Raw genomic sequence first — 25,853 nt, forward strand, 5'->3', positions numbered from 1 at the left:
CTTGCATCAACCCGAGCAAATATCGGAATGTGTTCTCTTGTTGCCTGTGGGAAAGACCAAAAATATGATATATCTCCCTTTGAACCCGAATGACGACAGGGCTCGGCTGCAAATATCGGAACAAAATGTCTGGGAGAACGGCGTTTAACCAACCGAGGATGATGCACATGCATCCATCGATCGCGGCGGCGGGGACCAATCAGAATCCATATATTTCCACCTCCTTGGATGGTCTGGGCAGAAGATATTGCCGCTGGGTCCTAGGCCCTTTTTTTACTGGCTTTGACTGAGCGGCGATAATCGCTCGTTGTGGTTGTGCAATAAGATCAACGCCAGGCTCCGAGTTATGTTGTAGTACCTGGGTCTCCATACTCCAAATCCAAGCCCTAATGGAAGAAAACCCATGCATATTACGTCCCAACGCCGAAAAGTATGGCCTAGACCCATAGACTTGGAAGAATGACTCTTACAACTGTTGTAATAATATCGCACATGAGTGGTCTGTCATAGTCTGCCATGACCTGCCATGATTGTATGAGTTTCTATCGGTCACCGTCACCGTCTCTCGGGATGTTCAGGTGTGGCTTGTGCGATACAAAGTCAACCCCAGATCCTTCTCCCCGTTAGCGGCGGATCCCGAACCGGCTACGGGCCTCGGGATCGTGAATTTTTCCTTTTTTCCTTTTTCCTTTTTATTTTTTCTGTCTGTTTCTTTGGTCAAATCCCACTAGGGACCATTCTTCGTGAAACAATTAGTTATTTTGCGCGATTTGTTTCAACTTACGTACAACATAGTGACTTCTCTTTTTTTAAACCCTGCTGATCATTCTTTTTTATTTTTATTTTCCTTGCGTGTGACACAAATACCAGGAAGTATGTCAACGAATTTGAGGCTTTTTTATTCACCTCAAAGGAGTAAGGGCTGGTGGAGAAAAGGGGGTTTCCCCCTGTCTCCTCCACAACACGGAATAAGTATAGACATAACCGTGATCTTCAATGAATCTACAACATATTCACGCATTCCGGTAACTTCGCTTTGTCCTTTTTCGTCCACACCCGTCACATTTTCTTCTTTCATGTCCATTATCCGGACTAACATTTACCAACATTACTAGCATGTAACTAGTAAATTCTCGGTCCTTGATATCAATCACAGCCAATCATTTCTGAAACTTAGCTTCCTATTTCACCCGTTGTGATAGGATTCTTGTCTTTCATTCGAGTGTACCTATCTAAAATATCTGCCCAACCAGCGCCGGCTGTTTGAAAATGGCCTGGGCCAATTTGAAGGGGCACAGAGGTTGACTTGTTCTCCTATTTTCCCCGAACCTGACCCTAGCCGGCTACACGTCAGTGTTGATATTATTACTTCATTTTGCAGAGTACAAAAGTGAGTTCAAACTACAATATGAGACAAACCTAATAAATCATAATACCTAATCTCATTCCTGATCCCATGACTTGTCGTATTGGGCAGTATTACTCCGGCCTTTATACATTTGCGCACTTCTTTAGCGTCTTGGCTTTTATCTGGGGAAATTGTCGCGTGGTCTCATCCTAGCTCGAACTGCGGATGCGGGGTATACTTTAATGAGCTACCAGTGAAAAGGCATAGAGGATTAGTACGTGACCTATTTACATCTAAAGGATGATGTAGTTTAGGTTTTTGGAATTGCAATTCGGCCTACCTTGAGATGCCACGTCTAGTGTGTTTTTCCAAAGTTGAATCTGTCGGCAATGGTGAATTAGGAAGGTACCTACCTAGGCAAGGATCACTGCAGATTTGACAATGTGCTATCAAATGCGACCACCAAGTAGTTATTTATTCATTTATTGTTATTATTGTAGTACATATCTAGCAAAAACATCCATGTAGCACAAAAAAAGAATGCCCTCGTCCAGGATCGAACTGGAGACCTTCGGATGTCAATCTTGTTACCAAGAATGTCATATTTAAAGGATATGAGACCGACGTCATGACCAAACTAGACCACGAAGGCTGTCGACTGAGTTGTCCGATAGACCACTCAGACCGATTGTCTCCAACCGCGCAGAAAATGCCAAGGTGTCAAGTTTCTCACTAATTGATGTAATATTCTCATGGACATTTAAGTCGTTTCTCATCCACAATCACTCAAGCTCTTTTCCGTATCGCCTTGAGGAATGAAATGTGTAGCTAGGTAGATCCCACGGGTTCATGGGATTCTCCCCTCACTAACTTTGATTGGTCCTACATCGGCCCTGTCGTGGGAAAGCCGCCATTGTTTCTCTCAGAAAGTGTACTCTTTGCGAATATGGTGCTATTCCTGTGTATTTATACTTAATTCCATGGGCAGCTGCGAAGTAGGTAGCATTCTGCGGCCATCCTTCACAATCCTATGTATGACTATTATGCACAAAGCATTAGTGAACATGTTAGGGTATAAAAAGAATGTATGTCACCGTTGTTTGTGAACTTGCCGATGACAAACTGGGGTGATGAAATCACCTCCTTCAGATAACCATTGAGAGTTTATCTGATCCGTATAGAACTCATATCAGCCAGGATGTGATTTATGGATAAACCCTAATAGTTTCGTTCACAAAGTACACCAGTTTTGTGCATAAATATATTGAATCCCAAACATCAAACTTAAATAAAAAAGAGTCAAATACTCTAGTACAAAACAATCTTGTTACTAGTAGCTCCAGCCTCAACCCACCCACCAAGCAATTTTCTTGCGACTCCCGCAACAAGTTGGTGGTAGTTAGGCGGGAGAACAGCACCAGGAGGAGGCTTGCGACTTGGATCACCAGCGATCCACAAAACTGGATATTGCGAAATACCAGCGACAGTATCACGCAATGCCTCAATGTCCTCCAATTCAAATCCACGACCGAAGATTATGGCACGCACAGGCCGACTGTAGTCTTTTGTGCCGACGTCGTTGACGTGGGGGGATTGGGGATCCCGGCCTGCGAGAAGATGGGGAATTTCGGATTGTGCTGCTGAGAGGCTTTGGATGAAATGGGTTACTATGGAGTATTAGCAAGCCTATTCTGAGACAACCTGGGTTATATCCAAATAAAGAATAATATGCTCTACTAACCTTCATATTCGGGGAGGAGGAGCTTGGACACCGGCTTGCCGATCCCGGAGTCTAGGGCACAGATGCCGATTGGGAGAGGGGAGGACATTGTGGAGATATGAAGTATGGGTTAAATAATCTGTATGTCGCTTTTTATGTGATGGATGTTCGAATTGGGGAACCTACAAAACGGACAGGCATTCCCTGTATTTATCTCGAAGTTCGGAGTCCGACCTACTACATGCGGCTCGGGAGTGGAGACTATACAGCCCCCCACAGTGTCAGTTTTGGGACTAGCAGCATACATGTTATATTAACCTGGGACTCTCCGATTTATAGATGCCTGATATTCATAACTTTCAAGGTGACTACCCATGTAGTACATATGTTAGTTATATGTTTTGTTCCACATGTCCACAGGAGCAGGCAATCTGTCTAGACGTCATACATCAATCACCATTGGGGATATTAACAATTTACTGCGACAATTTCCTTTTGACAACATTCAAATCATGCCTACACAAGTCCCCCTTTACCAGTTAGGTGATATCTGACAGGGATCATCGGGTACCTGCATTCAGGTCCAGTGACTAGCAACTCATCTCATGCGTCCACATAAGCACCACATATCAACAATTTTTCGGCCATTATACAAAAGAAAGAGCGTCCACCCCAGTAAAATATGACATCCAATCCACCCCTTCCATCCCGCTCCGCCCTCAGCAACAAGGCCCACCGATACCGCATGCTATCAAGCCTACTCTCCCTACTAGACCGCTACCTCTCCTGGCCACTGCCTCCAAGACCAAGCGTCGAAATCGCCATTCCCTCAACAGTCAGTAAATCTCCAGGACTAATCCAACTCTACTTCTTCACTACACCCTCAAAACCCCTCTGTCCTCGCAAGCAAACCAGCCCCATCCCGCCCCGTCCCGTCCTCATAAACTTCCACGGCGGCGGCTTCTCAATCGGCCACGCCCGCGATGATGCCCGCTGGGCCGGTACCGTGTTAAAAGCCCACCCGGATGCGGTAGTGGTAAGTGTCAATTACCGACTAGCGCCGGAGCAACCCTTCCCCGTGGCGCTGGAGGACGGCGTCGACGCCATCCTATGGCTATGGCAAGAAGCGCCGAAGTACAATCTCGACAAGACGCGCTTCGCACTCAGCGGATGCAGCGCAGGCGGGAATCTCACTCTAGCCGTGCCGTTCCGGCTACACGAGGAATTACAGAAAAAGCGCTGGGCGTCGATGCGCGCGGAGATAACGTTGGCTGGCTTGGTGGTTTTCTATCCTAGTACGGACTGGACGCGGACGCGGAAAGAGCGGGATGCTACGAATCCTATCGCCGCGCAAAAAACTATGATATCCCATTCGATGTACGAGTTGTTCGACGATTCGTATCTTTTCCCTGCGAGTCTGCCGAAAGGGCAGGGTACCGGTCGGACGGATATGTCGCATCCTTATCTTTCGCCTGGTTTGGCGCCTGCGTCTCTTTTGTATGTGAGCTATCCGCCTGCTGTGGCGATTTATACTTGTGGGTGGGATCAGTTGCTTGTTGAGGGGAATTCGTTCCGGGAAAGGCTCAGGGGCTTTGTTGAAGAAGGGAAGATGATGAGTGTAGGCGGGTTTGTGGTTGAGGATGTTGCTCATGGATTTGATAAAAAGCCCTCTTTTTGGAGGGGGAATCAGGTGCGTGAGAGGATGTATGGGGATGCTGTTAACCAGTTGAAAACGATGTGGAAGATGGATTGAGATAATTTTGGAGCTCCGAAGGCACATAGCACAAATACTAGATTAGTATAATAATAATATTAACCTATCCACGCGGGCTCCTCTATGGCTGCTACATTCCACGGGCTCCCATGGCCCCCAAGATCAGTGTATGTCGAAGATGTGTACATGTGCACATATGATATAACTATGAATCTCAGGCCACAAAGGCTAAGACTAAAGTTTCGGTAAGACAACCTTTAGTAACCTCAGATCTGCTGCTGGTATTGAGTACTGGAGGTGGATTCAATGAGCCATTATTTATTATTATTCGCTGTATTCTCAGCTCTGAAGTCAAGGATATTCCCTTTTCCCTCTTTTTTGATAAAAAGCAAAAGGGACAAACAAGAGAAGCAAGAAGCAAGAAAAAGAAAGACATGGGTCATCAAGGCAAACGAGACGAAATGCACCGCCACTTTTCTGTATCACCCTGTGCTCTGTCAGTCATAGGGTTCTGCTAGCAGGCCCTTACGAGGCACAAGCGACTGTAGGGCTCGTCTGCCAATAGTCTTCAGCCACTCTCGGCCGTGGCCACGGTCACGGCCACGGCACACGCTCGTCTTGACAAGCACGCTGTTCGTGGAAATCTTTCAGTGTTTCCAGGACAGGCTCTATGGCAGAGATAATAGCCATGGTCTCATCGTCAGGCTTGTTAGCCTCGACGAGAGCGGCTACTAGGTAACAATTGGGTCGGAAGAACGGCGGGCCTTGTTTATCATTGGGGAGGAGAATGGGGAAGTCGCCAAGGGCACGCGTAATTATCTTATATCGCTGCTTCCAAGTGGGATCGGTCTCTGTGAGGGCGGCTTCCCAGGCAGATTCATCCCAGAGGATACAGATCCTTTTACTAGGTGTAGGAAGGCCAATTAAGCCGACGACGTAGTCTGTAAGATATTATAGGGATTTTTAAAGTGATCTGAATTGTAATTGAATCTGAATTGAATCTGAATTGAATCTGAATTGAATCTGAATTGAATCTGAATTGAATCTGAATTGAATCTGAACTGAATTAGCGAAAACGGAGCCGCAACCGCGGCCAATACTCTGACACACTCCCCACGCGTTCGATGTTCCGTGTTTCGTCGTAGTCTCGTCGGAAGCTGCCATGGTGGTGTGGTTGAAATCCGGGCTTGTGGCCCAGCCACCAGAGTGACATGCCGTAGTAACGAGCGTAACACGTACACCGAGCTCAAGCACATCTTTGAGTCTCGCCATGCCCAGACCCCTCTGCTTATCCGCGTTGTTTAAAAGATAACGAAAGTTTGGGAGTCCGTGACAGAAAGTAAGAAGGAGAAGGGGGACTGAGGTTCTCTTGGCCAGCTCAGAAGCCTTTTTCGCTTCTATCAGAAATCGGTCAATCGTTCTTTCCGGGCTAACCACAGTCACAGGTGAGAGTTCATCGCTGTCCAAGAGCTCTTGGCTCAGACATATCTTTCGTTCCTCATAGGGGTTTCCAAGTAGGAACGGCCCGTACTTCTCGACGAGCCTGGCGGGTTCCACAGCTGTCAGCCAGGTTTGCTGCATGCCGAGTCCTTTGAACAAATAATTGAAAGCGTAAAAATCCGAAATGAACCAGCCATCCTCTTGCGGGTCGGCGGTGGAGAGGGTAGGGTGTGTGGCCCCGAGGATGATAGTGTTCTCATCGACCACGGGCACCGTTGAAAATATGAACATTGAAGGCTGCCTATTGGGTTCGCGGGCATGGCCATCCCGGACAAGAGGCTGGTAAGGGGATGGTGATGGTGATGATGTGGACATGATGACGGAGTATATGAGTGAGCTCTTTGACAGATAGAACCGGTCAGTCAGTATTGGCGTGTTTTCTGCTGACGAGTAACGATAGTGGACTCTAGTCCACGAAACTGGAGCTCACACTGCGATGACTGGTGGGATGGATTGGATGCATACCTACCTAGGTAGGTACTAAATGTACCTTCGGTTTGGGCCAGTCAGATGACCAGTAGCCCCTCCTATTATCCATAGATAGTTGTAGATAAGTGAATCAGATTCACAACGACTTATAGATATCAATAAGCAGAGCATGACGGAGAAAATAATCTATATAATCTTTTCCGTCGGATTCGGAATCTACAACATAGATTCTTAGAGCTATGGAAAACACACCCATGTGAAACTAAGCCATTCTTCAGGATTTCCTTTGTCGCGTTAACCTATCTATACATAGTTATAAGCGTATAACACTTGACACTGGAAGGCTATCAAATCATGTGCTGCAATAAAATGGCCGTGAGCGGGGCACCAGTCAGGCGGGGTAGAAAAGTCAGCAATTTTCTCGCCCAACGAGGTTTACTTCATTTCTCCCACATCTCCGAATAATCATTTCTTAAATTACTTAGATCAAAACAAGGTATGAAAGGGTTGTGTCTTGTTTTGTATCTTATGAGGACCTTGGTGGTTACTAACGTTAGTTATATCAGATCTACTTCATCTTATCATCAACAATGAACGGACACGCTGCCTGCCCCAAGTGTGGTGCCGCCGCTGACGGCGCTGGCAAGAGCTGTGGCGCCTGTGGTGCTGTATGTTGATTCTACAGTACTTTTGTGTGAGCTTATACTAACCATCCTAGACCTGCCCCGTTTAAAGCACCCCTCGAGTGTTTTGGTGAAGGGTATCGGAGTTGGGACTGCTTTTGTGGAGTGGAGATGGCACGAGGATGGGCCAGGGCTGGACTTGCATACCTATATGTCCATAGGTAGCAATGATATGATGACAACGAAAGAGAATGAATACAAATCTATTCGAAACCAAGTGCGATTGTTATGTACGTAACCAAAAGAAACGACGTGAGGGCGTTTCCGAATGAAAAAAAAAGATAGAAGACTGTCCACAGACGAGAGAAACAACCATCAGGATATAGAGTGCGCAATAATAATACCTCCTCGTCCTCCCCATTCCCGAGCCAGCAGCTGGACCCAGGACTCCAGAATCACCCAAGAAGAGGGACATCAACCCCCCACTTCGTAGACAAAGTATACAGTATACACTGCTTAGACAGGTCCGGCGGTCTTGCGCCACTGGGACCAAACACCGATCAAACTGCTGACGGTACCTGTGATACCGACGAGGCCATCGTCGAGGTTAAGGACACCAACAGCAGTCAAAGGCGCAGCCAGATCACAAACATCAGAGAGGAGCTGTATCCGAGCAGCAGAGCGCTCCCTAGTAAAAATATCAGCATACCATCCATTTCTCTCATTCGGGTAATAAGCAGGGAACCCATACTTCTCAATCTTCTTAGCCTCAACAACACCCTCACCCTCCTTACGGTCAATAGTCTTCTCCTTCTCCTGAAGACGAACAAGAGTGTAAACACCAGCCACAGTGCTGAAGATCAGACCCGCAGCCCAGGAGCGGTAAGCAGACTCCTGCAGCCGTTTAGCGGAAGACAGTTTCCGAATTCCGATGACATCGATGACTGTGATAGCGTCGAGAGTCAGGTATCCGGCATAACCGAGCTGGCGACCGATAGCCAGGTAGCGCAGGACGGGGTCGACGGGACTCTTGTTATCGAAAGCGATGGCGGCGGCCTTGAGATGCTCGAGGAATTTGCCGATACGCATAATCTTGCGGGTCGTGCCGAACTGCTTCTTCACGGCATTGTACGGGTCGATCGCCGACTGCGGCTTGTTCGTCCGGTATAGGTACCACGCGTAGAATCGGGAGAAGTATTGGATTGTGCGGAGGAGCTTATCGCGGCCGACTATAGGGTTGCGTGGATAGTTAGCTTGAGTGTTCGGGTAGAGCTCCGCTGGGCTTCTCGGCCGAGTTCCCAACACATAGGGGGTTTGCTTTGGGGGGTTTTGTTGTGGTCGCGGTGTGGTCGCGATGTGAAATAGGAGTTTTGTATGTGTATGTGTACGGATAGAGGTGCCGGGTCGTTGCTTTTTTGGACTCTGGGGATGTGTCACGTACCGGTTGTCGCGACGAAGCGCAGCCAGTGCGCCAGCGCAGGGTGGTAGATGAGTGTGTTAGCGACCATTTTTTTGGCTGTTGTCAATGGAGATGAAGAAAATTCAACTTCGGACACCTAAGGATGGAGGATTTCAAGAGTCAAATGTGATGGTTCACAAGGGAAAAGGGAGTCGGTAATTGACCGGCGTATGGAGCCGGAAGACCGACCTCGGCTGATCTCGTGCGTGTGGGGAGAAATCCGGAGGTTACAATGTAATGGTATTTACGTTTATTACAAGTATTTATGACATTTGAGGCCTTATTCTGGTGAAATTCTTCGAAATCCGTTGAAATGCTTGATTTCGACTGTTTTATCCACTCGGCTTTCACTGTCCTCTGTTTTTCACGTGAGTCTGCGTGTCTTCTATATAATCTCATTTTATACCCTTTTTATGCTCGGTATTACTGAAGATTGTTCCTTCGGACCTTATTCACGGAGTTACTCTAGTTCCAATTTCATCCGAGCACACCGTCAACACTGAATCAAGCACTCTTCTTAGCCCTACCTAGATATACTCCTGGGTTTCCAGATCCCATCCTAGGCCAAGCAAATGAATTCCTTTTCACGTGCTCTGCCGAAGACCGTATTTATAATCCTCCCAGCAGACCTCCTTGATGTGATATAATGCAGACCAGTCCTAGGCCAGACAGCATTCAGCGATATCCCAAGCATGTTCACGGGTATGTGCAAAGACACGAGAATCTCAAGATGGCTCCAATTTGTTTTATAGGGTTAGAGTCTGGACCTTCGTAAGTACGAGGACCATTTCCAAGATTTTATTTGTCTAATTATGTATGTGGACGACATAAAAATCACCACTTTAATTAAATTGACTGTCAATACAAGTCAGGAGTTCAGCTTCCATCCCGCCAAATTAATCACCAGCAGATCAAGTAGAAGATGCCCGCAATCCGTTCATGCATTCATGGGTCATGTCGCAGGGGCAGGGGCATGGCAGGGGATGGGACATCTCAAGTCGCAAGGGCCGGGTAGTCGCTGTCTCATGAATAGTATTTCTTGTTTGTTTTACTGAATGTGCATTGCCGCGTATGGATGAAGTTCGTGGGATTAAGTAAGTTGGTTGGAACACAACAGCCCAAAAGGGTGAGCAAGTATGTGTCTGGCGCAGTAGGGCTGTGATCAAATTACTCTTGGTCGTGAGTGTCGCTCTGGTAGTTATGGGTACCCATCTGTGTGGTATCGTAGCCGTTAGCCTCGAGGTAGTCGCGGAACCTGGCATCTTCGTGGGTAATGGTGTCCTAAGAAAATGTGAGCACATAAACATGGTACAAGGTACTCTATTTGCAGCAGCTCATACCTGACCAATCTCCGGCATCATGAAAATAGCCATGAATGCGGCCAAGATGCACAGTGAGCTGGAGACAAAGAATGGGTCCTGGCCTGCGCGGGTCGGGTTGGGTGCGTTCTTTTGGACAACTGGGATCACATAGGTGCCCACGAAAGCTCCCACCTTCCCGATAGCGGCAGCATAGGAGTAGTATTGGCCACGGATAGCAGTAGCGCTACTCTTGGCAGCGCAGAGACCAATGTTATCGCCCGGTCCCATTTCACCGAGAGCAGAAAAGATTCTGTCAAAACATTAGCATTGGCAATTGCTAGTCTAAGAATTCAGCGAACTTACCCGAATACGACAACAAAGGCTGCCACATTCTCTGGGGTCGCAAGCCACTTGTAGCATCCGGCCATAATGAACCCGATGACGCCCTGGAGTCCAACACCAATGGCAAGGGTGTAACGGGGGGCCAATCCAGTCACTCATGAAGGCTCCAAGGGCAGAACCTGGAATGTAGAAAGAATTGACCACGGTAGACCAGCCAAAGCTCTTCCACAAGGGAGCCGTATCACCTAGGATGATCTTGAGCCAGGCTGAAGAATAGATACCGAAGCTGTAGGCAGAGAAGTCGTAAAGGAACCAGATGATAGAAACAACAGCCTATAAATCACACCCAGTCAGTTAGTTGGTTCAGCCTATAAAAGCAAGATGTAAGCAGGGTTTGTTACCAAGCGCTTCCAATAGAATCTAAATTCGTTAGTTAACAAGTCCAGGCATTCAGGGAATATCGTACTTACTTGATAATCAGCCAGATCGGGAACTTGTGCATGCGCTCCCGGTTGAACTCCTCAGGCTCATCCATCTTCAGTCGGAGGTACACTAGACTCAGAGGGGGATTACTCCCAGGCCCAGAGCTACACGCCAGCAAGCGTGGAGGTGCTTCTCGGTGAAGATCAAGACCAGAATCATGGACACTAAAGCAGCCACCACGAAACCGAAATCGATCTGGAAGTTGGTGAACATGATAAACCAGCGATTGCGATGACCGCTCTTGAGCTCTCCGGTATTCTCTGCGGCGCCAACTGACCCAGCAGGGTATTCTCCACCAATGCCAATTCCCAAGAAGAAACGGTAAGCTGTCAAAGCAGCAAGCATACCGCCCAAGCTGCCACCAGCTCCGTAGGATCCAGCACCGAGAGCTGCAAAGACGAACAGGATAATAGTGGAGATCATCAAAGACCACTTGCGGGACCAGTGATCACTCGTGTATCCGAATACCAACATCCCGACCACAGTGCCGGCAAAAACAATCGAAGAGACATTCTGTTGGGCAGTCGATTTGGTGTATGCATCTCCGTAGATTTGTGTCAGCATTGTACCGACAGGACCAATGACCTAGATCCAAGGTTGTTAGTAAAGATTAAATAAACATTCGCCAAGCTGCACACCTATGTGGAACATTGTAGCTGCGGGGCTGCGCACACGAGGACAAAACACAACGTACCTGGTTCAAGTAGCCATCAGAAAAGAGGCCAGCACCACAGGCAATAGTGGGCCAACTACGTTCCCAGCGACCCTTGGTCGTCTGTTCGAGAGGCGGTAGCTCGACCGGGTTCTCCTTGAGGGGACCGGCGCCCTTCTCGTAGGATTGAGTTTCGGCCATTTCGATCGAGTTTGGGGAGAACAATAATTACGCGGTGAGATTGAGCCTCTTAGAGATCAAAAGGATAGTAAAATTGGCACGAGACCAATGAGATTTACTGTGTCACGCGATCACAACAAGAGTCGCGATGATCAGCTTGAGGTGTGTAAACAGAGAAGGAAAAAGAGAAATGAAGCAGAGAGGAAAGATAAATAAGACCTATGGGGGGGAACAGTTGACAATTTTTCATTTATATATTTTTTTTGGATTTTTTTTTAAAAGAAAAAAAAGAAAAGAAAATCCCGGGAATAGCATCACTCTAAGTCGCATGGGCATAGAGAAGTGGTAAACTGTGTTTGGCCAAGTATCGGAACTTAGTGGGACCCCGGCCGTAAGCTTGATTATTCTAAGCATTTAGCTTTCAGAATTCCCACCGAATACATCTATAGGGCCAATGATATACACATCAGAAATATCAAGGGCCAGTATCCAACCAATGGTGTCTATCCAGATAAGTGTCGGTTGGGGTAGGTTGCACTCTTACCTACAACATAGGTGGTCTCTTACACTCGGTCACTCCGAAAGTTCCATGAAGATGAGTTGAAATCGGCCAACAGTGAACACGCGACTTCCCGATCAAATCCAATATGGAAATCGGTTCCACATGTCAAAAGGGTATGTGTCCAGACGGTTAAGAGGGAGCGCATATCCCTATGAGATACGCACGTGCTTCGGTATTTCCCTATTTGTCTTAGAGGCTGCCAGGACCTGCCTGTTTGTGGAATAGTCGAAGGATCAAGGGTAACCGGACTAGGACTCCAATTCCCTAAGACAGCGGCAAGTTTGACACATAGGTCTTTTATAACCAAAGCCATCAAGTTAACAATTCAGCCTTATATTTAGTCTTAACCGTAACATACAACATACAACATACAACACGACATTGCAATTGATTTATAATGTTTCTCAAGTCAACACATGGAATTCCTAGAATTATCTTGAGTGTGTTGTGTCGACCTAGATCCAATGTGATCACTACATATATATAGTTATATAACCCAGAGTAGGACAAGTCAGATATATTGTAAACATGTATATATGTATATACCTTTCAAGAGTAAGATAAAGAGGGAGAAATATTTCTTTTCTACAAAGAAGCAAAGAAACAAATATATTTTTAACCTGGATGCGACCGACATCTCAGAGATATCTTGACGTTCGAAGGGAGAAGGCTAAAGAAGGCTCGGCACGGAGAAACATTCCGCCAGCTGAGCTCGGGGCTACGGTGATGCACCTGGCTTGATCTCATCTCCAGACATCACCAGCTTCCATCTTCTCCCTGCTCTATTGCATCGTTTTCTTAATCGTACCAGTCCTGTCAGCACCACCAGTTCCCCATAGTCAACATGGGGTCTGATCCGCAGTACATCAAGTTCCCCAACCTCTCCATCGCCCAACATGTCTTCAATCTCTCCAACCCTGCATGCGCGCCAGCCGTCCAACAGAGCTCGTTGAAGAAGCTCCAAGAGGTTATCTTGGAGCACAAGATGGCTCCCTTCTACCGGCATCTAGCCCATCCCACCGAAGGCATCTTGAACAACTCCGGCGAAGGCGTAACACAGCACCCACAAAATGGAGGGAACTCAACGAAGCCTCTCATCACTTCCAATCTTCTTGCATCTCGCAAAACACCGCTGAATTTTGATTTCCCTTGGGATGAGAAGCTCTACCAGTCTCTACTGGAGGATAACAAGAAGGAACTGGAGACCTTCCAGAAGGAGGAAGATGAGGCGGAAGAGGCTGCTGGGGAGACTGAGGTACAAGCTGCGCGCGGGAAGCGGGCTGAGTTCTGGGCTCGTGTGGGAGATAAGGTGAGAATCATTCGTCTATGTTGTTTTTCTCAAGCTTCTAGCTGACACCAGTATTTCCAATAGGACAAAGCCGTCGAATCCCACGAAGCTCTCCTCGAAAAGACCGGATTCCTGGGCACCAAGATTGATCTGGTGATGGCTATGCTCCGCATCGGACTCTTCTTCGGCGACCTTTTGTTTGTGAACAAGACCATTGAACGGGCAGAGACCTTGGTAGAGAGTGGTGGAGACTGGGACCGTAGAAACCGTCTCAAGGCATACAAGGGATTGCATTTGCTCACTATTCGCTCTTACAGCCTTGCCGCTCCTCTCCTCCTCGACAGCCTATCTACCTTCACAAGCTACGAACTTTGCAGCTATTCTTCGCTAGTGATTTACTCGGTGCTTGCGGGATCTTTGTCACTCAAGCGGGTGGACTTCAAGGCGAAGGTAGTGGATGCACCGGAGATCAAGGCTATCCTTGGCTCTGGGGAAGACCAACTGGCTGCTCTGAGTGGGGAAATCTCCTCGGGCCCCGGTGCCCGGGATGAGGAGATGAAGGATGCAACGGCGACACTACCTATACCCGCCGGTGCCAAGAGCGCTGTCAACATCTCCTCTTTCTCAACCGGCTCCGGCTTGGCAGTAGAGGCCGAGGTACCCGTCGATTTCGCACCGCTCGCAAACCTGGTTACCAGTCTTTACAACGGCAACTACCGCTCATTCTTCGTGGCACTCGCCGCCGTTGAGGACCAGTTCCTGACACAAGACCGGTATCTGTACGAGCACCGAGCTTGGTTTGTTCGTGAGATGCGACTGCGCGCCTACCAGCAGCTTCTGCAGAGTTACCGCGTGGTGGGGCTGAGTGGCATGGCCAACGACTTTGGTGTGACAGTAGACTACTTGGACCGGTATGTGCTGTCTAGTTCTCTTCGAATATTACCTCATTTGCTGACCATAGCCACAGGGACCTTGCCAAGTTCATTTCAAACAACCGCATTGCATGCACCATCGATCGTGTCAATGGTATCATCGAGACGAATCGGCCAGATGACAAGAACAAGCAGTATGCCGATGTTGTAAAGCATGGTGACTCTCTGATTACCAAGATCCAGAAGTACGGCCAAGCTGTGCGTCTTCGGGGGAGTGAGCGAAGCTAGAGTGGTATATCTACGACCCTGGGGGCATTTTGGGCCTCAAAACCACAACCTATGATCAATTATGTATGCCTGAATGGACAATCTTACTTACCTCTCTCAAACCCAGAATTGGCCCCGTAGATTCTATAATGTGCCTCGTGTTCTAAACCCTAGAATTGGTCTTGTACACTCTATAGCATGCCACTCATGCATGACAAGGGTCGTTCACGGCCTCAGAACTACAACTTATGATCGAATATTTAGCCTGAATAGACGATCTTATTTCTTATTTACCTCGTGTTCTTAACCCCAGGGTTGACCCTATATATTCTATAACATGCCATATATGCAGGAACGATCAGTCCTTGACTAAAGCCTTGGAAGTCTCTCCATATTCGTTAATTCCCGCATCGGGCGGCTCCGGAAAATGGGTCGACATCGGGCAACCGTCTAAACTTCCAAGGTTCCCCTCGGAAAATGATCATCGCCGATCCTGTCATGCATGAACGTAGATCTTCCAAGGTGTGTACGTGTGTGTACACGCTGTAGTTCTCATCATCAAATCTTGTACAGAGTAACTACAACATAGTCACATCTCTAACCGTCCAAGGTTGATATCTCATGCTTATCGCGGTAATCGGCTGCCGTCGGGGTTCAGTGGGTTGTGGGGAAATGCTGACTCACAGGTTCACCGCCCAATGACCAAGGCTAATTTTTTTCCCCCTTCTTCTTCCGATCGCAGACAATCACAACGGGGGATTCGCGCGCCAAAAGGACTTTTTTTTAATTAATCTGATCCCTGATTGATCATTCGCCAAAAATGTCCTGGCAATATAAGCTCACATCCAGCGCGCGGGCTTCTCCGCTTAGGGCGCTGATTAGCCGGCCAAATGGCCTCCTATATCGCCCGGCCGCACGTGGCGCTGCGGGGTGCCTCTCCGCTCGATCAGGTACGTGGGAAATACCAATGGGAAATACCAACGGGTATCACCCCGGCTTACATAGTTTTGGGGCGCAATGTTTCGGTGGGAATTCTGCTCATTATTAGACGGTGTTATTACTTCCATATTGCCTCATTTTTGGTTGCGATAACGACTCCGGCCTTTATATACTTTGATTCTCCTCCCAGTTTCGGGGAATACTAGTCTTCTTATTCTGAACCTCACTAATCTCCTTCGGGTTAATCCAGAGCCCATCATGACTCAAACCGCCGTCTCATATACCACCAAGCGCACCTTGTCGGGCCTCCAGAACCGCAAATGTCTAAACGTCGACAACATCAACCAACATGTTAGGGACGCCAAGTACGCCGTGCGCGGTGAATTGGCCGTCAAGGCCGAGACCTACCGTCAGCGTTTGGTCGATGGCGACAAGTCCCTGCCCTTTGAAAGCGTCATCTTCGCCAACATCGGTAACCCCCAACAGCTCGATCAAAAGCCCATCACCTTCTTCCGCCAGGTCCTCAGTCTCGTCGAGAACCCCTTGTTGTTGGAAAACCCCGAGGTCCTCAAGACGTCATTTGGATACAAGCAGGATGTGATCGACCGGGCCCAAGCCCTTTTGGCCAATGTGCAGAGCGTTGGTGCCTACAGTCACAGCCAGGGTGCACCGGGTATCCGGGACAGCGTTGCCAAGTTCATTGAGAAGCGTGATGGCTTCCCTGCCAACCCTGATGACCTGTTCCTGACCAGCGGTGCTTCGTCGGGTGTGAGTACCATCCTGAACGTGATCTGCAACGATCCTAGTGCCGGTGTCCTCGTCCCCATCCCTCAATACCCGCTTTACACCGCAACCTTGACGCTGCTCAATGCCCGCTGCGTTCCTTACCTCCTCGAGGAGGAGACGGCGTGGGGTACTAACGTCAACACGATCCTCAAGTCCGTTGAGGACGCCAAGGCCGCCGGCACCGATGTGCGCGCCATTGTCGTGATCAACCCGGGTAATCCAACCGGTGCCTCTCTCAGCGCCGACGATATCAAGAAGGTCCTTGATGTCGCCGCCGAGGAGAGCTTGGTGGTCATCGCTGATGAGGTGTACCAAACCAACGTTTTCAAGGGCGAGTTTGTCTCCTTCAAGAAGCGTCTGCGCCAGCTCCAGAAGGAGCAGCCCGGCAAATACGATGACGTCGAGCTGGTCTCGTTGCACAGTATCTCCAAGGGTATGGTTGGTGAGTGCGGCCACCGCGGTGGCTACTTCGAGCTTGCTGGCTTCGACCCCGTGGTCCAGGAGCAGATCTACAAGCTCGTCAGCATTGGCCTGTGCCCGCCGGTCGTCGCACAGTGTCTGCTCGAGTGCATGGTCAACCCTCCCCTCGAGGGCGAACCTAGCTTCGAACTCTACAACAAGGAGTACACCGGTATCACGGAGGGTCTGCACAAGCGTGCCCTGTCCTTGTTCAACGCCTTCCAGCGTATGGAGGGTGTTGAACTCCAGGAGCCCCAGGTACGTGTTAAATGACTCGTTCAAGTTGTTACAAATTTACTAATCGTCTCAACAGGGTGCCATGTACCTCTTCCCCACTATCAACCTCCCCACAAAGGCCGTCGAAGCCGCCAAGGCCGAGGGCCGCGTCGCCGATGAGTTCTACTGCTTTGCCATGCTGGACGCCACCGGTGTCTGCATCGTCCCCGGCTCCGGCTTCGGTCAGAAGGAGAACACTTTCCACTTCCGTACAACCTTCCTTGCCCCTGGCACCGACTGGGTTGAGCGCATCGTCAAGTTCCACTCCGAGTTCATGGACAAGTACCGTTGAACATGGTACAAAAGTACAAATACTCATGTAAATGTGAACCGCCCATACATCCCCACATGCCCTTCAAGCGATTAGCTGCTTCCATATATCATTTTTGGCTGTGACTTTTTTTTCACGTCTATGCGAGATGGGTCATTGGAATCCATATATGTGTGGCCTCTACGATGAAATGGTTTGAATATTTGAATTTGGATCTGGATCTGGAATTGCTTCGCCCTCGATACCTCATAGACTACTGACTCTATTGGGCTTGCTATTTTCGATTCTCATTTTTGGATACTCTTGGCAGGCACTTCTGCATTGCATTTTGAATTGTGGTATACATTTCCCTTGGGCACATTTGCATTTTTCGCCTTGTTTTGATATAGGTACTGCGTACCTGATTTTCCTTTATATAGAGAATAAATTCTGCTTGGGTGATTCTGAACAAGTTCTTGTGTTTTCACCATTCTGTTCCTGTTCCTGCTTTCATGTTTGGCTAAAGGTAGACTAACGATAGGAGGGGGGACAACCGGATGGTACTACTCCGTATAGTCCATATATATACTTGTAAGAATAACAAACATGCGCGATTTTATAAGTATTTGCGCCTAGCGCTACCTAATATATCTGAGCTGCGATAGACAATGGTGGATAACTAGTGTGAAAGGCTGAAGCCGACTTGATTCGATATAGCTAGGCCAACTGCTTACAACAATCTTGAAGAGAAGGAAATGAAAGGGGCTGCATTTCGACTCTATTCTGACCTTAGTATCCATCAATTTCTATTGACATCACTCTCACTTGAGCCTTACTTATATTACCTTCACTTTGGCCTCATTTCAACGACACTTCACTTCAGTCTTTCTTTCGGCTTGGATCATCTCGGCGTCGTCAGTCGCATCCCAGACAAGCTCTGCCAATAGTAGTAGAATTTCACCTGTCAACACAAAATCTCTTTCACCAAGTCCTGGTTCATCCAATAGGAAAGTACGGAATGGAATGGTTATGCTCTTCCCTTCAATCGTAGGACCGGAGCCACCTCTACCTCTCTCGAGAACTTCTGGGCGATTTGAGGTAGTGGACGATCCTCGGCGTAATTTTCGACGACGTGGTGGCCGCTTGCTATGACATAGTCACCGTGTAGTGGTAGATCGAATGCCGGAGTCCAGGATTTGATTTCAATTCAGCCGGATCTTCTTTTGATGTCGATGGTGATCCCCATTCGGACTTCACTTTTCGGTTCGTTGATTCACCAAGCGGTATCCTTTTCTAGTTTTGTAGTTGTCTATGAAATGTCGACTTCTAATGCCACCGTTGGGAATTTCCTCCTTTTGCGGGTTGGCTTCCACGACCGGTCTGCCTGCTTGTTTCGCTTAGGTGTATTGATTCTAGTGGCTCCGTACCTCATAAGTAAGTCGTCTCGAGACTTTCATCTCGTCGGAGAGAGCATTGATTCATCGCGTCGAACTTGCAGGCCGCTTGTTCAAGAGGTTCCTACACAAATTTGTAGTTCGTCTTGAAGATATCCTTCAACCGAGACTGCCGCTAGGATGCGACACACCAAATTACCCGGAAGCAAGGAAGTTACCTGGACATAATGCTGATGTGTGAGGCAAATAGGTATTGGTATCGAAATGTCGTGAAGAAAAGCCGTCTTCTTGGGGATCAGTCAGATGATATTTAATCAGCTTATATAATGATCTGTTAGCCGGTGCTCAATTTCCCTCGAAGACCAAAAAGCGGCAAGGTCCGAGCACTAAAATGGAAAGGGAAAGGCCGGTACATAACTATGCAAGGCTCATACATGTCTATGTACATATATGTACATAACTATGTAACTAACTATGCACCTGCACATATGTCTATGTATGCACCTTACGCTATGATATGTATTCGGTAACCGGCCATCGGTACTATGTAACTAACGCTGGGACCTCGATACCTCCAGATCGTACAGCAAGGTGCATCATACAGTAGCTCACAGTCACACTGCAGACCGCATTCTCGGACGAATACCGCACCTACCTCGTGTCCCAAGCACTGACTTGCGTTGTCTTGGCTAATGCTTAGCTATGGTTTGGCGTTGATACTTGATACAAGGGGATTCCTTGTTGGTTGGTATGTGCAATGTACATTATGCATGCATTGCATTGGGATCCCTAGCGAGACGGGTAGGGGACATATGTATGTACCTACGCTAGGTATATAGCTGATATGGAGCATGGAGCTGTTTCCCTTTGGTTCTATTTTGGGGGGTGGAGTAGTGTGACATCTGTATATTATATATATGTAAGTTTCTTTTTTTGGTATTGTATGTAAACCGAACTTAGTTTACCATTCTAGGTTTAGCGTTCTAATTAACACATCGTCTTGTAATATCCCTTCAATGCTTCTTCTTTCGACTCAGCGTATAAATCATGTAGCGTGTTCTTGTACGGCTTCAATGGCCACCATATCATCCAGGGGAGATATGATACCGTTGCTAAGGCCGGCGGTATCATTTATATGAATCAGCGGGCGTTATGGTAGTTCGAATGGTACAGTAGTTGGCTTGGTTGAATGAACTCAAGCAGCGACCTGGGAGGAGGATCCTGCTGGGGTTGACTTCACGTTGACCGGCCCAGCATCTAGCAAGAATTTGTCGTGATGAATTCCGTGAAGGATGCAATAAATTCAGTGGTGCATAAGTCAGACATATCTATCCAAGCTTCCAATCAGGTGGAAGAGACTTCCAAGGTATTTCATCCTCTTCCGAGCCCGAGTTCAAAATGAGGATCATCTAGGTTTGTTTCTTCAATGCCAATGAAGCCATCCTCTTTAGTATCAATGTATCTGGAGTTATGTTCGGGAGATTGTGAGGAAGCAAGGTGCGCTGTTCTAGGCTTCATCGAGGTTTCATATCCCCATCCAGGAATGCAGTATTCATATTTCGAGAAAAGCGGATTTCCTAAACTATCGTCCGATGCCCTGTCAGATCCACTTGAGCTTGACATGTCCGTTTGGTAGATGTTTTGAGTCTGTATCTTTGGCTTGGATAGTAACGAAGATAGACTTGGTTTTCATTGCGTCTGCCCTTGGATGTAAGTCGAGGAAGCCAGCTTGCGTGTACGGGTAGAAAGATGTTTCTAGTCTCGAAAGCGGTATTCTCGTCAATTCCACAGGTTCTCAGATTCTGTACGTAAGTTGTGTGTTATTTTGTAAATATTGTTTGTTCTAAAATGCAAGAGGGCAAGGTCTAGGGCCGAGGAATCCACGAGGCTGTCGATGAGGTAGCTGAGTGCTGTTGTGGGGAGCTCTCACCGCTATATCCCGCCTGACCGGGGATCTTCTTTGCATTCGACCCTGGTTGTTACTAGTGTTCTTGATGGAATACACGGAGTACATGGTAGTTTATTTGGTATTAAACCACTTTACCTAGTTGATAGGTAATTGGTGGTCGATGATACCATAAACCAGAGGGGTATATCAGCTAGTGTTCTTGTGCCTGTATAATAAAATATAGGGTACATAATGGACATCCAAAGGCAATCTCGGGGTTTGTAGCGATCGGCACTGTGCATTTGGGTATCGTTGTCCGGAAGTGTATGGAGAAATACCGCCCGAGTCATTGTACATGTAAAAAAAAAAAGAGACAAAACACAAATGAAAAAAAAATGATTCTATACATCAGGGAAAATGTAAAGCGAAAGATAGCGCATATACGGAAGCAAAAAGCAAAAGAATGTATAGGCACATGCAAGTGTCCAAATCGCAAACCCCTCTAGATTGAATGACTATCAAGGAAGGAATCTAGACTGGCTAATAGAACAAGACAAATAAGGCATTCATCATCAATCTCTCATCATGGTCATGAAGACGGTGTGGAGGTGGTGGTAGATTGCCGCAAGAGAGCAAGCCTCAGGACAAAAAGAAGTATAGGGAGGAAGAGAATATAAGCAAGGATAAATAACGAGCAGCACTATTTCTTACTGGCCCCAGGATTGTTGGAAGAAGTTGTCATCCATGGGCGGGGTGGAATCAGCATCGAAGAGACCGCTAGCCCAGATAGGAACGGGGTCCGGGGGCGGCGAGGGAGCGCTGGGAATTGGGGCCGACGTCATGGGTTTGTACACTGGTATCTGCGACATAGTGTAGATATCCTGAGTAGGGACCGGCTTCGCCTCTATGCTGATGTTCGCTTGCAGCTGGTGCTCGAGCGCAGCGGTGGACTCATTGGTTGATTTGAGGAAATCGTCGATGTTGATCGAGTCCAGGTCATTGGATGACAGGAGACGCGTCTGAGGTAGACCGGCCAATGAGGAAGCAGAGCTGACGCGGAGATGGTCCATGTCAGACGTTTCGCTCACGCTGTGCAGATCGTGCATGTCATTGCTAGCATGACCCAAACCGGGAAGAGGTCCAAACTCGTCAGCCTCGGAGATGTCTCCGGATGATGAAGGCGCTGGAAGACCCGAGGGATATCCGGTGTAATCAAAGCTAGCATATGAAGGAGCTTGCGTGCTGGTTGCGGTGGGCACGTCGGAGTATAGAGGGAAACTTGACCAGTCGACCGAGGGAGCACCGATGCCAGCAGACCCCAGGGGCATATCGGAGTCTGGAGAGGTAAAATAACATTCTTGGTAAGGTTCCTGGAATGCCATGCAGGCTATCGGAGAGTTGGAGCTTGTGGTCGGGAAGGAGGAGAAAGAGGAGACGTCAAGTGGAGGGACACTGGTGACAATATGTTCCAGGGGGAATTTGTCCATGGTTGCAGGGGCAGAGATCGGGTTTGACAGCGCATCATGGGATCGGTCTAATGATGGAGCGGGAGGTGCTGGCGTAACGAAATTGTCAAGGTACGAGTGATCGAGAGGAGCAGGTTTTGGATCGTCTTCGGCACCCGAAACATGCGCGCTGTTGGGAGAACCATTTTGCGACGTTTGTTGTGATGTGGGAAATTCGGACAGGGGAAGAGGTTCCTTGATAAAGGTCGACTGGCCTAGCGGCAAATGATCCACCGACCGACGGGGTAAGTCGGTTGGGTGGTGGATGGTATGCGATCGCGGGATCGTATAAGGCAATCCACATTTGTGGGCCATGTCATTATGCTTGTGGGTGGGTTTATGATGACCGTCGCGGAAAATCGTGAGCGTCGATTCAGATTTGGTAGACGTAAGAGGGGGTTTCCGTGGAGTCTCAATCGTAAGCGGGGGCGGAGAGAAGGGAAGACCGGTTTCAGGCACAGTATCTAGATGTTCCTTTTTGAGTGCGCAAATGCAGCGCTGGCCATGACAGCAACCACAGCGACCATGGGAAATGCCAGAATGGCAATCTTCCTTCTTCTTCTTTTCGCCGCAATCACACTGGGTGTGGGTTGTCCGAGACTTGCGTAGGCCGCGGCAGTGAGTACATTGCGAGACTGGGCGGCCTTTTTTGTTGATGTGGGTCAATTGGCGGTCTAAGGGGAATTAGCATAAGATATTCATTATTGTGAGAGTGTAAGATTGGCGTACCACTATGATGACAGCTGCTGACTCGGTGACCCCGGACGCAAGCCTCACAAGCATACTTTTCACCATCGATGAGCATCGCTGCGGTGTTACTGGGAGGTACACATGCGATGATTCGCGAGGGATATCGGGAAAAATTGAAGTATTGAAATAAAAGAGATCCGTTGAAGAGACCGAGATATCAAGCCGTCAAGGCGATTGGCAGGGGCTCCTTTAAAGAGTTCGGGCCGAGTAGAACAAAATGAACAAAAGGGTATAATCGTATAGTCGAAGGTCCCAATGCGCGGAGGAGTTCACAGAACGCCGGACTAGCAGTGTAGAATTGCCGTTGAGAGCCACTGCACTGTCTTCGATTGGAACAGAAAGCAGAAAGAAATTGAAAATCCAAAGGGTATCTCAGGCGCGAGGTAGAGGGGGATGTGTGGTCAGGGATCGGAGAGTAAGAGAGTAGAGAGATAGAGAGAGGGGAGAGGGGGACCAAGCCTACGCACCGTTTGGCGCCGGCCGTTAGACAGGACACCAAGTACCGGTAGTGGCGGCCAAGATAAAAAGCGTTCGATTAAAGAGGACGTTGGACGCAATGAATAAAAGAAAAAGAAGGAGAGGGAGGAGGGCGGGCAGGAGCCGTTAATAATGGGGTATGGGACGAGGATTTTCGTTGCACCACTGGTCTTTGTAGGTGGCCGTACTGACTTGGAATAAGGACAGGTTGTATCGTTATGTACTTTTACTACTCTTTTACGCTCTTTTACACTCTTTTACGCTCCTTTTATTGACTGGATTTGGGTGTAATGATTTTACAAATGTACATGTTAACCGTAGTAAATAATGTAAATCAAGGAAATCAAGTAAATAACTGTACTATTACTAAAATATTGTATGTTTCCAAGACTTTCCCAGGGTTCTTTGACTAACAACAACCTTGGAAGTCCTGGAGTCCCTAGAATTCTTCCTTTTTTTTGGACTCCACTCGCAGGAACCATTTGTTGCTTAGGGTTTTTCCCAACGCACATCGTGAGAATTTGATTTGGTTTTGCTTCTTTTTTTATCGGATGGTTTTTCTTTTCTTTCTTTTTCCCCCTTTTCTCCTTTTTTAGACTTTGACTTTTCTTTTCTTTTTTTATAAAAAAAAGCCCAAACTGGCAGCCCCAACCGTATGTTGTATGTTTACTACAATATACGTGGAACATCATCTGGTGGCAACCGAACTCATGGCCACTGCATAAAAAATCCCCCATTATTATTTTTTATTATATAAAAAAAGATTGGCAAAGGCTAGCCATAACAAACTCACCCCACTAAAAATCTGGGGCCGCACATCCCGACCTTGACACTCATACTACAACATACACTCTGTATATATACCTATGTTGTATGTGTATTTAGGAATATTGTGTTTCTCTGTGCTACAGCACCCTGGTTGCTGGGGCTGAATCTATTATGAGAATGTTTCAGGGGTGCTAGCGCTTGATCTACGTACATTGGCAAAAAAAGAACATTCCATAATCCCTGCAAAGGCTTTCCAAATGGCCCATAGGTTAGTATTACATGAGAAAGCAACTTCCAAGGTTATGACAGGTCCTTGGCACAGATATCAACTGGGAAAGGAAAATGAGAGAAAGAGTTAAACAAAAGCATCCAGTGGAAGGAGTCCACGTAGCCCAGGTGCATTCAAAGTTACAAGTTATTAATACCATTATTTACCAATACATACAAATACAATACCAAATGCATGCCATAGAAAGTGGGCCGATGGCGTCAGTGTGCCTGCTTCGGGCGGCCTGCAGAGAGAGTTTGGGGCCCTGATCTGCACCTGTGCTTTGCCAATCGTCTGGATTCGGGAAGGATTGGGATTCTTTACGTACAATCTTATTATCAACTCGATTATCGTAGGTATGGAGTAGTTATATAAAGTGTATGCTATCCATTCTATCATTTTTATATCCTTTGTACAAAATAGTATTGAGGATGCCTTGAAGTGCTTGCTTGTAAGTACCTAAGTATATATGAGGTAACTGGAAGCCATATCGTCATGAACATTAGACACTGGGGTTCGAGTTATAATATATTGTATGCTGATTAAACGGTCTCAAGTATAAAAAGCGGTAACTAGATAACTATAACAACACGTAACTAACTAGTTAGATCAAGGACTATGACTAACTAGTTAGGGTTCTATGGTTCTATGGGAGAGACATCACTCTAGGTCAGGTGATCCCCGGAAGGGTAAAAACCAGATCAACATGCCTAGGTATATATAAAGCCTTTACTGAATATCCCATGTCATTGGTCATTTGCCAGCTTGAAAGTATTCATGAGTGATACTCACTGGAGTAGTGGCAAGAACATTGAATAGTTACATATGTAGTTATTGAGCGCCGGTACAAATACAGGCACATGTCTATATATCCTTACATTGATGGTGTACGTGGATAATCGCTGTTGAGAATTGACACAGGACCAGTGGCATCAGTCTAAATTGAACCAACATGCTTAAAGATGGCACGAGCAACAAGTATATCAAGGTATCCTAACTTCAATGTTGAAAGTGCAAGTGCAAGTGTTCCTTGGTCGTAGTTCATCCGAAGCCGAAGGGGAAATAGTATTAATCCGTTCGACACGCAGAAACGAAAGGCCGTCCTCCGTGCGATCATCCAAAAAAGACTCGGGGAAGTAAACAACTGTATATAGCTTCAAAATAATATCTAATTCATATGAATCCTCTGTACAAATGTTGTTGCTTAATGCGGCGCTCTCGGCGCTAGCCCGCTTGAAAATTCTCCCCCGCGAAATTTTAGTCGAAACTTCACCTCTGGCACTTTCGCGTCCTACACCATCTTCCCTCCATCCCCCGGAGGCCCGCTTTGCCCACAACCCATCATTTGACTTG

At 47.5% G+C, this 25,853-nt stretch overlaps 9 protein-coding genes across 9 annotated transcripts; 4 read left to right on the top strand and 5 right to left on the bottom strand.

The window, feature by feature from the left end:
• Positions 1-2,656: 2,656 nt before the first annotated feature.
• On the bottom strand, positions 2,657-3,177 carry N7516_000280 (uncharacterized protein; the record flags this gene model as incomplete). The annotated part of the gene is made up of 2 exons (XM_057213002.1): positions 2,657-3,015; positions 3,090-3,177. The coding sequence occupies 2 exons, from the start codon at positions 3,175-3,177 to the stop codon at positions 2,657-2,659; spliced, it is 447 nt and encodes a 148-aa protein (XP_057074885.1).
• A 573-nt stretch (positions 3,178-3,750) lies between these two features.
• Positions 3,751-4,821, top strand: N7516_000281 (alpha/beta hydrolase; the record flags this gene model as incomplete). Its single annotated transcript, XM_057213003.1, has 1 exon — positions 3,751-4,821. The coding sequence occupies one exon, from the start codon at positions 3,751-3,753 to the stop codon at positions 4,819-4,821; it is 1,071 nt and encodes a 356-aa protein (XP_057074886.1).
• Positions 4,822-5,376: 555 nt separating this feature from the next.
• Positions 5,377-6,597, bottom strand: N7516_000282 (uncharacterized protein; the record flags this gene model as incomplete). The annotated part of the gene is made up of 2 exons (XM_057213004.1): positions 5,377-5,723; positions 5,871-6,597. 2 exons carry the CDS (start codon positions 6,595-6,597, stop codon positions 5,377-5,379), a joined length of 1,074 nt encoding a protein of 357 aa, XP_057074887.1.
• Positions 6,598-7,301: 704 nt separating this feature from the next.
• On the top strand, positions 7,302-7,444 carry N7516_000283 (uncharacterized protein; the record flags this gene model as incomplete). Its single annotated transcript, XM_057213005.1, has 2 exons — positions 7,302-7,379; positions 7,430-7,444. 2 exons carry the CDS (start codon positions 7,302-7,304, stop codon positions 7,442-7,444), a joined length of 93 nt encoding a protein of 30 aa, XP_057074888.1.
• Positions 7,445-7,850: 406 nt separating this feature from the next.
• N7516_000284 (PEX11 family protein) lies at positions 7,851-8,842 on the bottom strand (the record flags this gene model as incomplete). Its single annotated transcript, XM_057213006.1, has 3 exons — positions 7,851-8,022; positions 8,086-8,563; positions 8,776-8,842. The coding sequence occupies 3 exons, from the start codon at positions 8,840-8,842 to the stop codon at positions 7,851-7,853; spliced, it is 717 nt and encodes a 238-aa protein (XP_057074889.1).
• Positions 8,843-9,960: 1,118 nt separating this feature from the next.
• Positions 9,961-11,772, bottom strand: N7516_000285 (putative MFS phospholipid transporter (Git1); the record flags this gene model as incomplete). The annotated part of the gene is made up of 8 exons (XM_057213007.1): positions 9,961-10,074; positions 10,134-10,404; positions 10,458-10,540; positions 10,638-10,769; positions 10,838-10,856; positions 10,907-10,971; positions 11,028-11,504; positions 11,614-11,772. The coding sequence occupies 8 exons, from the start codon at positions 11,770-11,772 to the stop codon at positions 9,961-9,963; spliced, it is 1,320 nt and encodes a 439-aa protein (XP_057074890.1).
• A 1,385-nt stretch (positions 11,773-13,157) lies between these two features.
• On the top strand, positions 13,158-14,761 carry N7516_000286 (proteasome regulatory particle lid subunit RPN7; the record flags this gene model as incomplete). The annotated part of the gene is made up of 3 exons (XM_057213008.1): positions 13,158-13,622; positions 13,686-14,512; positions 14,569-14,761. 3 exons carry the CDS (start codon positions 13,158-13,160, stop codon positions 14,759-14,761), a joined length of 1,485 nt encoding a protein of 494 aa, XP_057074891.1.
• Positions 14,762-15,937: 1,176 nt separating this feature from the next.
• N7516_000287 (putative alanine aminotransferase) lies at positions 15,938-17,492 on the top strand (the record flags this gene model as incomplete). The annotated part of the gene is made up of 2 exons (XM_057213009.1): positions 15,938-17,182; positions 17,238-17,492. The coding sequence occupies 2 exons, from the start codon at positions 15,938-15,940 to the stop codon at positions 17,490-17,492; spliced, it is 1,500 nt and encodes a 499-aa protein (XP_057074892.1).
• A 3,947-nt stretch (positions 17,493-21,439) lies between these two features.
• On the bottom strand, positions 21,440-23,042 carry N7516_000288 (copper fist DNA-binding domain-containing protein; the record flags this gene model as incomplete). Its single annotated transcript, XM_057213010.1, has 2 exons — positions 21,440-22,911; positions 22,967-23,042. 2 exons carry the CDS (start codon positions 23,040-23,042, stop codon positions 21,440-21,442), a joined length of 1,548 nt encoding a protein of 515 aa, XP_057074893.1.
• Positions 23,043-25,853: the final 2,811 nt, after the last annotated feature.

The sequence above is a fragment of the Penicillium verrucosum genome (genome assembly GCF_028828655.1).
Source record: "Penicillium verrucosum strain IBT 35672 chromosome Unknown utg000001l_segment0_segment0, whole genome shotgun sequence".
Lineage (NCBI taxonomy): Eukaryota > Fungi > Ascomycota > Eurotiomycetes > Eurotiales > Aspergillaceae > Penicillium > Penicillium verrucosum.